Raw genomic sequence first — 11901 nt, 5'->3', positions numbered from 1 at the left:
TTTGGACATTGTTCAATTCACTGGGAGCAACAATAAGATACTTAGTTGTTGAGTCATTTTATCTTGCGAGAGAAATTGCGTTGGCGATTCTCAAACACCCGGATAAAATATGCAACTGTTTTAAGACTATTGTGTTATGCGCAAAACGTAATTTGGTTATTCTTCAAATTTTGTTATTTTGCAACGTGTTATATGGTATTTTGCTGCCAACTGGCTCACATGTTCAAGTAGATAACTACACTGTTATAGTTATTTTGTACTTTTATTTTGTCACATCATATGCTATCTTGTTTCTAGATTTGTTCACATATTGCCACACTTCTCTAACAACTTCAATGAAATTAGTGAAATGGTTTTATATGGATTAAAATTTTTCTCATACCAGTTCAAGTATGAGAAATGTTGAGAGCTTTCGAGTTTCTTGAATTCTCCAATATTAGAGGACAAGTTCAGTCAAGAACAGAAAGGATCGACCTAATAGCTTTTAACGCTTTTAGACAGGTAATTCCAAGTACGTGAGATTTCCTCATTAACCATAACCATAAACCTGCTAAACCAAGAAAATGTTTTGCAAGAAAAATTGTAAATAAACAGGAAAAAAAACTGACATTTTCTAATAGGAGCTTCTCAGATCTTTGCTAAGAAGAAAAATGAATGCTGAAAATATTTCTCAGCCCTAAGCACATTCCTTTAAATAGATTGTAATTTGATAGGAGATAACTGAGTTAACAATAAATACAACGAAAAAAAAATGAATTACTTGAAATTCATGTTCAAAGTTCTAACCATGATGCAGCAATTGGTGTTCTGTAAGCATGGCATTGCACCTGTTTGTTGTCCTGCTACTCTAGCTAAAAATTGAAGCACATTTTATAGCTTCCATTGTGCATCTTTTCCTTTGTTCTCTACGACTTCGCTCTCTAGAAAGCTACTAGAAGTCTCACCTGTTTTCAGGCTCCCTTCCGTCGTTCCATAGTTGTGGCTTCCAGAACCTGCTTCCTCATCTGCAACATCAGCACGGTGATCCTCTTCTTTGTCACCCCTGCAGAAAAATTCCAAATGACACATGTTGATCATAAGCATCAGTCTACCAGCACGAAAGGAAAGGTTGAATCGAGCATATGAAAAGTGTAGAATCAAAAAGCAAAAGTGGTGAAGCAAGCTCATGCCAATGCCATTATTGCAACCATGATGCTAGTATTGGCACATTAGTATTGCCATTACATTAGATAAGCATTATCAATGATCATCACTTGTTCAAGTTGAGGGTCAAACAAAACAAGCTGACCAAGGAACCCAGTTTAGTAAATCACACCTGCTTTCCTATTCCCAAGCCTCAGTTGATATTTATGCAAAGAAATATGAGGGACACCTACCAAGATAATGATAGCAGTATAGTATTTGTACTTATGTTTAGTGGATGAGTTGGTATAATTGTTGTGATTAGTTAGTTCGTTATGGTTATACATTTATATATATATATATGGGAGATGAAGGAATCAGAGGGATGTGTTAGGTGTATTTGTGTTTAGAGGGCTGTTGTCTCGAAAACCCAGAGGTTTACTTGTATGAGTTTTGATTGGAGTAATATAGTAGCTGATTCTTTTCTAGTTTTCTTGCTTGTTTTTGGATTTGTGCCTGTTGTGTGAATACTCCTATCAAAATTAATAAGAACTTACCCTGAGTAGATAACAAGCCCAACAGAAACAGCAGCAAATGCCAAGAAGTACATCCAATCGACCTGTAGAGAATGCAATTACACAAAATAGTACCAAATTTTTATAATTCATAATATTTAAGAAGGTTATTACCAAAGTTGGAATTAAGAAAATAAATAAAGATACCAATCTGAACAGACCACAAACCTTCTCATGGTAAGCAAAGATGCGAATTATGACAGCCCACATATCTGACGTAAGCAAAGACAGGTTTAGCATTGTAGACCCATTTGTCTGCAACATATACACAAATTTCACTAATAAATAAATAGATAAATGAAGATTCACAAAGTTGCTTAGATTTTATAGGTTAGATCAACCAACACTCAGACAATAGTTTTGAAATTTATCATCAATAAGCAACATATTCTTTCACAATTAGCGGGTTGAAATCATGTTATGGGTTTAAATCATACCTTAAGCAAGATTGGAACTAACGAGTAAAAGAGAAACATAGCCACTGAGAATCCAACAAAAGGAAGAGCCTGAAATTAAAAACATCATCAAATTCATGCAAAAGAAAAAAAAAATGCAACTAAACACGAAAAACAACCCTCATTTCTCACTCCAAACTAGAAACTCCACTTTTTCTTTTCTTTTTCAATAAATTTTCTAATTTTATATTATTTTATACATCAGTCTATTAAAGCAATTTTCAATGAATTTTCAAACATGCTCAAATTCTTTTTATATAATTAGGTGCCAAATTGGCAATTGTCCTAGACTCCTAGTCAAAATCTTCTGAGTTGTTTTCAATAGTAACAAGCTGGAACTTGGTCTCACAGACTGACTTTGCTGTATGCCAATACAACTTTAACTAGCACGACTATTGATAATTGAACTGAAAAATTACCACAAGATGCTCATACACACACACATGTATATATATATATATATATAAATAAAGAGGGGGAGAGAGAGTCTTACTGCCCCAGCCGACCAATGAATAGATTTGAGATTATCCCGCTCTAAGATGCTTCTGTGCAAAGCATTAAGGGCTAAACTTGATAATAGAACCATATATTAGGTATAACATTTTAATCCAATTTTCTTTTAATGACATCAAAGATTCGAACGCAATTTGATTGAAAGTGGACACAATTCATGGTCAAAGAAAATCATATATTATCAGCTAGCAAAATGATCATCTCCTATCATCTATTCAATTAAGATAATTGCCAGGGTTTATTAGGTAAGAACTTATCTTTGGATTACTTGTTTTCAATTAGCACTGCTAAATACCTTTAACTAAGGCCAAACTGTTGCAGAATGTTCTGTTTTCATGTTCAATTATTGAAGATGTATTTTCTATCCCTCTTGGATTTTCTTACAACTCATATCATTCTCTCTGTAAACTCCCTATTTTCTCTATCACCTCCATTAGAACAATTAATAAGCAATATTACCATGCTAAAATGATCATAAGTTTCTGGATGCAGCAATGCAAAAAGAAAAATCATATTTAAAGTAATGACATATGGATACACTTGTATAGCACTGATAATGGCACCAAAGAGGCCCAGCATTGACATGAGCTCAATTCTGTCAGCAGTCTTTACGAGAAACTCCTGCAAGGTTATAAAAAGCAGGAATTAACTACTAAGAACATGTTTTATTAATCACCATCAATAAGAGGTAACTCATATATTTTAAACCTCCTTCCAGAACCCAATGTGACTAAATGATAACAAAAGAAAAGTTCAACTACCGACCATATATTCCTGAAATCGTTTTAACAAAAATTATATTTCAAATATGAAAGAGGATTCTACATCTTATAAAATTAGTCAGATCCCAAAAATTTGTGAGATTACTAATACAACTAGAGTTTTAATGCACTTATATATTTGGTGGAAAAACATAGCAAAACTTATTTGTTACTCTGAGATGAAGGAATTATTCATTTAGGTCCATCCAAAACGATGCTTTTTTTTCACTATCACTAGATTTACTACAATTCCCCATAATTCTTTTACAAGTAAATAAAAATGTCACAACATCATGTTCTTTTTTGGTAGCACAAAAACAGTTGTAATTTAACAAAATACCCTTTAGCAATAGATGAGGTAAAACCGCTTACCTCACTGACATTACTGACAGCATAGAGTGTGGCACCAGCTACAACAAGCACATCCCCTTTACGTGGGTTGCTTCCACCTAAAAGCAAAAACAGTGAACAATTTACAAAAGACAGACGTACAGAAACACTTAGCAACAGTGTGCGCAAGTGACTGAGAAACGAAAAAATAAATGGTTAAATTACTCTGCTGGTGTCCCAGAATTGTTGAAAGTTTTTCAAGAAATGAAACTTCTAAAATAGGCAAGGGTAAATTACAAAAAAAAAAGTAGCCTAAATAGAAGTCCACACCAAAACAAAATTACAACATAAAACTCTCCCGGAAAAGGGTTGGAGAGCAGAACACCCTTTTCAATCAAATAGTCAAATGAAACCCAATATATAATTTTATCCCAAATTCTCATTTAGATTCCTACAATACTTAATTTTTTTTTTTTTTTGAAGTTCTCAAACTGGTCTCCTTTATTCCAATGGCACTTACTTTATTAAGAATATGACAATAAGTTGAATTTAAGGGAGCAACAGTAATATACAGGAATTAGTTTTAGTGTGGACAGTAAATCTTGGAAAAAAAAATTATTTGAGACCCTTTCAGCACAAGATATAATGAACTTGTTAAAAGGACTAACTTGGACTATTGCTCTTAGTTTTATACTTCAACTAAAATGAGACTTTTGCAATATTTTGGGAATGACAGAATAAATATTCCAGGAATGAACATGAAGAACACAGTTAACAACAAAGAAAAATTACCTGCTCTATCACCTGCATGTACATCTGAAAATACAACAGTAATAAGGCCAGCAATACAGACAGCCACACCGGTTATCTTTCTGTATCTATATTTTGTTTTCAAGAAAACCCATGTGAGAAGCATTACAGATGGGATGGACCAACAATCAAGCAACATTACACTTGTAATAGAAGTATACTGATAGGCCTTAACCACTGCACATCAAATGAAAAGTAAATCAGGTCTGTATATTGGGCATGACCTTTTAAGAAGAAAAATACATTTCAAGGGTGCAAAGAGAAAGACTATTTAGCAAACAAAACTCTACCCTTGGCAAGAGAAGAATTATAAATAGGTTGCAGACTTGTTTAGCGGTAGTACTTGTTGTTTCTTTTGAAAAGTAAACAACTACTGTTACAACCAAATAATTAAAATCTTTTGAACCAATAAAATGATCCTGTTGGGTGGTGTGCTAGAACACATTGCTTAAGCACATGCTTATCATACATTTTAAAGAAAAAAGGTTAGTCACATACTTTAAAATGACATACTCAGAGAAAAATTCTGTCATTTAAGAAAAAAGAAAAATCAAACGAGAAAAATAATTTTTTGACTTTAATCATTTAAGTTGGGTGTTTCAGTTTTAATATGTGCAGTACATCAAAAAAGAAAGTATCTATTGAGGATGCACACACATCCCAAACATAAAAATGAAAGAAAAAATAGCTAGAACTTGCTAGGACAGCAGCCTCAAGTTCACTTGAAAAGATTCTATAATACTCACCTAGAAAATTGGCCTCAACGTCAACCAATCCAAGAAGTACATAATAATACCATTTTGACTGCACATATTGAAAAAGGTAATAGAAAAAAAATGGTTATATTACATTTAATATACAGCGAAGATAAACAAACAAACAAAAAAAGGCTAGAAAACTGTTTGTTTTATGTGTGTGTATATATAGATATGTATGTGCATGTGTGTGTGTGTGTGTGTAAGAACTGTAAGTCCTTAAGCTAAACCTGAAATTGTGGTAGCTGACACAATGCTAGGTAGGTTCCCATGAGGAATTGAACCCCAAAATTCATGAGAGCGAAAAACATAGGCCTGATCACTCAAGCTATTCAGAGAGCAGGCAGATACACACTTGTGTTTTTATTATTTATTTAACTCACTAACGAACCCTGAGAGGCTATTCCATGATTTAACTTAGCTTCATCAGTTCCTTCTATCACAAAACTTGTCTCATGACATAAGATCACTAGGTGTTCTATAATTCCTAGAAAAAATGGACCACTTCCAAAGTCATAGAATCAAATGACATCAACTTGAATAAAATTGTCAAGTATATGAGCAAGCAAGTAGTACAGATTCATGTTTTCTTTTCTTGCTTTATGCCTATATATAGTTGTTATATGTCTCAACTTTTTTCATCATCCAATTAAAGACACTAAAGTATGGTCATTTTGACCCATCTTTCAAATGAAGACCATAATTTTAATTGCACACACACATACTATGTCATTAATTACTAATTCCACAGAATCAGCTGATTTTTTTATCTCAAGTAATGTGATCGCTAAAGCATCATGGACAAAAAGACTTTTCCTTTAATACTGAACAATAGTTTGGTAGTTTACATATTACAAGGTCTTTAATTATTCAACTTTACAGAATATCATCTTAATTTGTCATTTTACTGGGTCTTCATCCACTCCAAACACAATCAAAAGTAGAGATTTTTTTAGAATCTACCATTCGAAGATGCTTCAGACTTCTAGAGTATAAATCCTAATTATGGACATCATGCTGTATTCTGTAAGCTACTTCAGCATCTCTTTCCACTAAACAAATGAATGAGAAACTACAATTTTATTTTCATGATAACAAATGGTTCATTATATTTGAAAGAAAATCGGTAAAATGTAGAAAATGCAATCAAACATGACCATCTATATTAAAAAATACCAATGTAAAGCAGCTAGTTGAAGCCAGAAACAACCTTAAGTGGTTGCTTTCGATTAAGCATAATACTTCCGTATACAATAGCCAAGAACACATAGTTCAGAAATGACTGCGAAGTTGGTGCATCAATTCCTACAAAAATGAGAGGATAATCAATTGAAACAGTCTCTCAAAAGAATCTTTTCTTGTTCATTTCTTTTTTCTTGGGTAAGTCAAATCAAACAAGTGAAAATTTAGAATAAAAATAAAATTCAGAGAAAAATATTATAAAGAAAATATTTCAAGCGTGATACAGGATTACTATAATTTAAATAGTTCTTTCTTTATTTGCTAAGTGGTTCTCGAAGAACTCAAAACAGGGGTAACAGAAAAAGTGAGACATATGAGCGTGAAACATATAAATATATAATTAAGTCTCACATATAATTCATCAATAATGAGATATAAGATATATTTCCAGCAATCAAATTCTCCAAGAATAAAAAGAAGACCACAAAAGTTGCTACTTTCAATAATGTATCCCGTGTTCAATTCTATAATTGACCGAATTACACAATCATGAAAATAAACAAATTCCAAATATGTTGAGACATATAAATCTGTTAAATATCAAATTAATGTGTTCTTCAGATATCAATCACTACAATGATCAGAGGGATAGAATGGAGTAGAAAGCTTTAACAAACAAAGAGACAGAAGCAAAAACCTTTTTTGGAGAGTTCAGAAGATGAGAAGCCAGTGGAAGTGATCAAAAGTGAGAGAAACTGCCCCAACCCAAGGCCTATCAATGTCTTCTTAGTCCAAAACTCTTTGGAGGTCATCATTTTTTCTTCTGATGGTTAAAACCCTCCACGCAAAAGGCAAGACCAAAATGACCCACAAAAAGAAAGGCCTTAAATAACCTAAGAACAAAAAATCTCAAAGACCCTTTTACAGGGACTCCATTATTGAGTACTTGGAACGTCTTGAAGTGACGAATATTGGTTAAATATATGAATAAAACGTACGAATTTTCGATGGAATGAAAGCGAGTTGAGTAACAGAGGTTTATCTGTGAAAAACCACGAAGGACAATGAACCAACGGTAGAGGAGAGTTTCCAAAAATTCCACAATGAGAGTGTTTACGGCCGTTCAATGTTGGAGAACTTAATTGAATTTGACGTTACAGCTTTCTTTTTTTCTTCCCCTGTTCTCAATCATTCAAAACCAAAAAGGAGAAAATATTTTAAAGAAAAAGAACAAAATGTCATGAATATATTTTTTCAAATTAATAAAAAAACAGTTGAGTTTAAGTGAGCAAGATTGTGATGCAAGTGCATGTGTATCGGGTGTTACCAAATTAAAACCCATGAAATAAAATAGTACATAGAAAACATCATTGACATTGCGAATGAAATAAACAATAAGAAATATGCAATGCATTGTGATAGATGTGGGTCCTCCACCTACGCCTACGCCTTTTTTGACTTGATTCCCTTATGTTGTGTGTTGATAGTGGGAAGAGCATAAAGATAAAGAGAGAAAAGTTGCATCTCCATTTAGTAAAACCCGGAGAAAAGGACATATTTCCAAACTCCAAACTCCAAACTCTGATGATGGTTGTGGAGTGTTAAAAGTAAATGCTTGGATGTCAAACTCCAAGTTTCAACTCCTTTGCCTCTTTCTTTCTATATTTAAATAATGGGTAGTTATATAATTGATAGGGATGACATCCCAATAGATACACATTCTTCCTACAAAAATATATAATTATTTGAACAACAATATACATTGCATCAAATAATGACATATAATTTAATTTTAGGATAAATCTTTTAGGATAAAATGTAGTTATATTGTGGTCATTGTTATAATAAGTGTTGATGTATTGAACTTTTTTGCTTTCGTTTTTTTTTTTTTTTTTTTGCCTTTGTTTCCAATAATCATGTGATTGGTATTAGAGTATATTATATTTGAATAGAATATAATAGAAATCAATATTATAACTCTAAACAAGAAATACAATTGGACAATGTAATTGTTAAAATAAAATTACAACACTATACTTAAAATACAAATAAATATAAACAATATAAAAGAATAGGGGAAGATGAATACAAACTCAAAGTTACAAATAAAATAACAAGAATAAAGAAGGAAAAACTCCCTCACTTGCACAACCTTAAGTGAAAAGCATTGGGGATAACTAGACTTGAACAATGTTCGAAACATTTGTCCAAAAACTTATTTCTCTCTATTATCTTAGCATTAAGGGACTCTCTCAAGTTTAGGAAATAACTTTTTGGAATTATCAAGTCTTTTTGTTTTTCAGCTAAGTGCTAAAATAGATAAAAAAAAACTCACATTCACAAGTGACCAAATGGTCTCTATTTATAGAATTTCGGATCACTATTTGATTTTCAAATTCTATCAACCCCTTGGTTGTTACCAATAATAAATTGAGAGTTTATGGAATTAAAGGGATGATTTGAGGGTTACTTAAAGAGTTACAACCTTCAAAGCATAAAAAAGATGCTTCAAAACTAAAACTGTCAGGTTACTAATTAGTAAGCCTAAGTAACAGCTTTGGTTACATGCTGTCAAACCATCTTAATCTTTTCTCATGAAATTTTGTAACATCCAAACACTTATTGGCCGTCAAAATAACATCCCTAACAACTATAAACCATTATAGCACATGAAAATCAAATCAAGAGTATGTAACTCCATTTACATATTGATTATGGTGATATTTTGGGAGTTACAAATCAGTAACCAGATTTTTAACTTCCCTTTGTATATTACAAATTGACAAAATAATGTTCTCTCACACCCATTTTAATTGTCATACTAATTTAATCAACATTATATGATTTTGTAAAATAAATAATATAACATTCCCCCACTTGATTAAATGATTTCTCTTTTGTAACATTTATTTAATCAATCAAACATTATATTATAATGATAATATAATATTCCCCATTTGATCAAATAACTTCCACTCTTTAGAGAAATAATTGCATTGGTGCATAAAGTAAAATATATTTTGACTTGAATTTTACCATAGTGTAATTATCACAAAGTTTATTGAAATTTTGGTTGTCGAAGCATTGAGCCACTATTCCTTAATAACAAATCAGTGATAATACACACACATTTGCTATGTTCACTTGAGAACCACTTGTCTCGCTTTGCACCGTTAATGGTTGTAAGGGTAAAATTTGACAATAGGCATTGGCCCAACCTAGTAAAAGCCTAGAAATCTTGGTAGGTTGTACACACTTCATTCTGTAGAGCCCACATTCTACTAACAGGGTAATCTCGTTGCTTGTACAAATAACTTGGCCCATTGGTTCACGACTAAAGGCTCAATAATCCTAAAGTATACCTTATATGTAGGATCTGTAATTTCATAGTCTAGATGCATGCTTCCTATAATTCTCAAAAACACAAAATAAAAAAAATAACAAATATGAATATTGTGAATAGATTACTTACGAAAACTGCAACGGAACAATGAATTCCACCCGTTCTGTTCTCTAACCTTTTGTCTTATAAATCGCTAGGTATTGCGAAGTGCTGGGAGTTAATGGATTTTCACTTTCTAAATCAACAATGAATAATAGGAATAAATTCAATAATGGAAACCCTGGAGACTAATAAAAAATCACATGCATAGTATGAAGGAAAATCTTGAAAATTCAAAGATTAAAGAAAATCTAAAAAGTGATTTAAAATGGAGAGTGAAATTACACCTCCTAGATAAATGGAATCCTCACATGAAATATTATAGAACTATCAAGTGTTTGAACACAAAATATAATGGAAACCCCTAAAATGAAATCAAAATAGCCTGTCTCGGATAGTTTAGAGTTTAGAGAAATACAACATTTGTTTTGAACGTTGAATCTTCAAATTTGGGGAACATCTAAAGACTTATACACGAGGAGTGTTGCTATTCACAATCTCTATTACAAGCCTTCCCATTGTTTCTTGAAGCTTCACCAAGATAGAATGAGATTTGAGATTTAACAAGTCTTTGAAACTCACCAAGTCAAGCAATTCTTGATGAGCTTCTTGGATAAAACTTATGATATTTGAGAGCTAGAGAGAGAGGTTAGAGAGAGAGAGAGAGTTGAAAAGTGTGATCACTACTTTAAAACTCTAATAACTGTTATTTATAGAGTAGGTATTGTCATTAAGTGTAATTAATATGATTAGAGCTTTAGAACACATCATTTGGAGCTTAAAACAAGTATTCGTACAGACACATCAAGCAACCTGTGTAAAGCCCTATGTTTCAAGCACCACTAATTTATAAGAATGGGGTGGTGAGTTATGTGTGAATATTATTATGAATGATAATATATGCTTGAGAAGAAAAATTCATGTTGCTACTATTAGCCAAAGTATGAAATGTTCGGTTTGGTGACAAATCGAGCATTTCGGTCCCGAACCAAAATGGAAACCCTAGGTTAAGATTTCAATTTGGTGAGGTAAGAAAACAATTACTACATGGTAACTTTTTGGAAAAATACATCATTAGGCTTAGAATTAAGTAACTAAGTTTGGATTAATTAGAAACTAAACAAAGCTTAATTAAGGTTAGTTGGGGTGGCAGCTTAGGGGGTATATTAGTAAATTCAAGTTCAATTTTTACCACATATAAAAGTCAAATGGTTTTCATAAGTTACATTTTTTAAACTTTGGCTTCAAGATTTCTCTCTCATTTTCTCTCAAGCGGCCGACGACCTAGGTCCTTTGTCTCTCATTTTCTTCACAAAACCTCATCCAAATACTCAATCTCTCATCTTCTTCCTTCTATACACTTAGTTCTAAGTTACCTAGTCTTTTTTTGAAGCTAAGGAAGGTCTATTCAAGCTAGATCATCAAAAGGTCAAAAACTAAACTTTCTATTCCAAAGTTTTGAGTTTGGTTAGTTTTGTGCTCTTAGATGAACTTGTAAGTTTGTGTAATCTGATTGTTGGGGTTGTGGGGAATATAAATATGTAGATTGAAGGTTGAGCAAATGAGTAAAAGTGTTAGAGCTCACCCAAGTTCAATCAAAAGGCCTACAAGAGGTATATGGTCACCTCCCTCATGTTTATGCTTGTATTTTTAATAATATGCCATATTTGAGTTTTTTTGATGTGTTTAAATCTATTGTTGGAATGGTAATAATGTTTGTTTGTTGGCTGATCATACGTGCATGGGTATTTGGATAATTGTTTAGTGATGGAATCCAACATTCCATAGGCAAACTACGATTTTATGTGAGAAAATGTTTAAGACTTAACTTCCTATGGATCAAGCCAAATTTTTATAAATTATGTTTTTGGATTTTCTTGGTTCCATGTTTTATTTTAGGAAAAGTATATGTTTATAGTGTGTAGAAACATTCAAAAAGGCTTTTAAATAGCCAAG

General features: G+C 32.2%; 1 protein-coding gene across 2 annotated transcripts; it reads right to left on the bottom strand.

The window, feature by feature from the left end:
* Positions 1–653: 653 nt before the first annotated feature.
* Positions 654–7807, bottom strand: LOC133818737 (uncharacterized). 2 transcript variants are annotated; one of them, XM_062251772.1, is made up of 12 exons: positions 7502–7807; positions 7201–7421; positions 6532–6626; positions 5313–5370; positions 4549–4743; positions 3799–3875; positions 3204–3286; positions 2646–2697; positions 2135–2203; positions 1866–1952; positions 1680–1741; positions 654–1042 (listed from the first exon to the last, which is right to left on the bottom strand). In XM_062251772.1, exons 2-12 carry the CDS (start codon positions 7316–7318, stop codon positions 871–873), a joined length of 1068 nt encoding a protein of 355 aa, XP_062107756.1. In that variant the 5' UTR covers positions 7319–7421; positions 7502–7807; the 3' UTR covers positions 654–870. The 2 variants fall into 2 exon arrangements, with proteins under 2 accessions (XP_062107756.1, XP_062107754.1); XM_062251770.1 differs by having other exon boundaries at positions 7201–7807.
* Between the last annotated feature and the right edge of the window lie 4094 nt (positions 7808–11901).

The sequence above is a fragment of the Humulus lupulus genome, chromosome 2 (genome assembly GCF_963169125.1).
Source record: "Humulus lupulus chromosome 2, drHumLupu1.1, whole genome shotgun sequence".
NCBI classification, from domain to species: Eukaryota; Viridiplantae; Streptophyta; class Magnoliopsida; order Rosales; family Cannabaceae; genus Humulus; species Humulus lupulus.
This window is presented reverse-complemented; position numbering and strand designations above follow the sequence as displayed.

Excerpts from the sequence above, each read along its gene's own strand:
- LOC133818737 (XM_062251770.1), bottom strand. The coding sequence starts at position 7,318 with ATGATGACCTCCAAAGAGTTTTGGACTAAGAAGACATTGATAGGCCTT. Across the intron at positions 4,744-5,312 it reads CGTTGAGGCCAATTTTCTAG|TGGTTAAGGCCTATCAGTAT; the intron begins GTGAGTATTATA and ends TTTGATGTGCAG. Across the intron at positions 2,698-3,203 it reads ATTATCAGTGCTATACAAGT|AAGCATCTTAGAGCGGGATA; the intron begins GTATCCATATGT and ends TGCTTTGCACAG.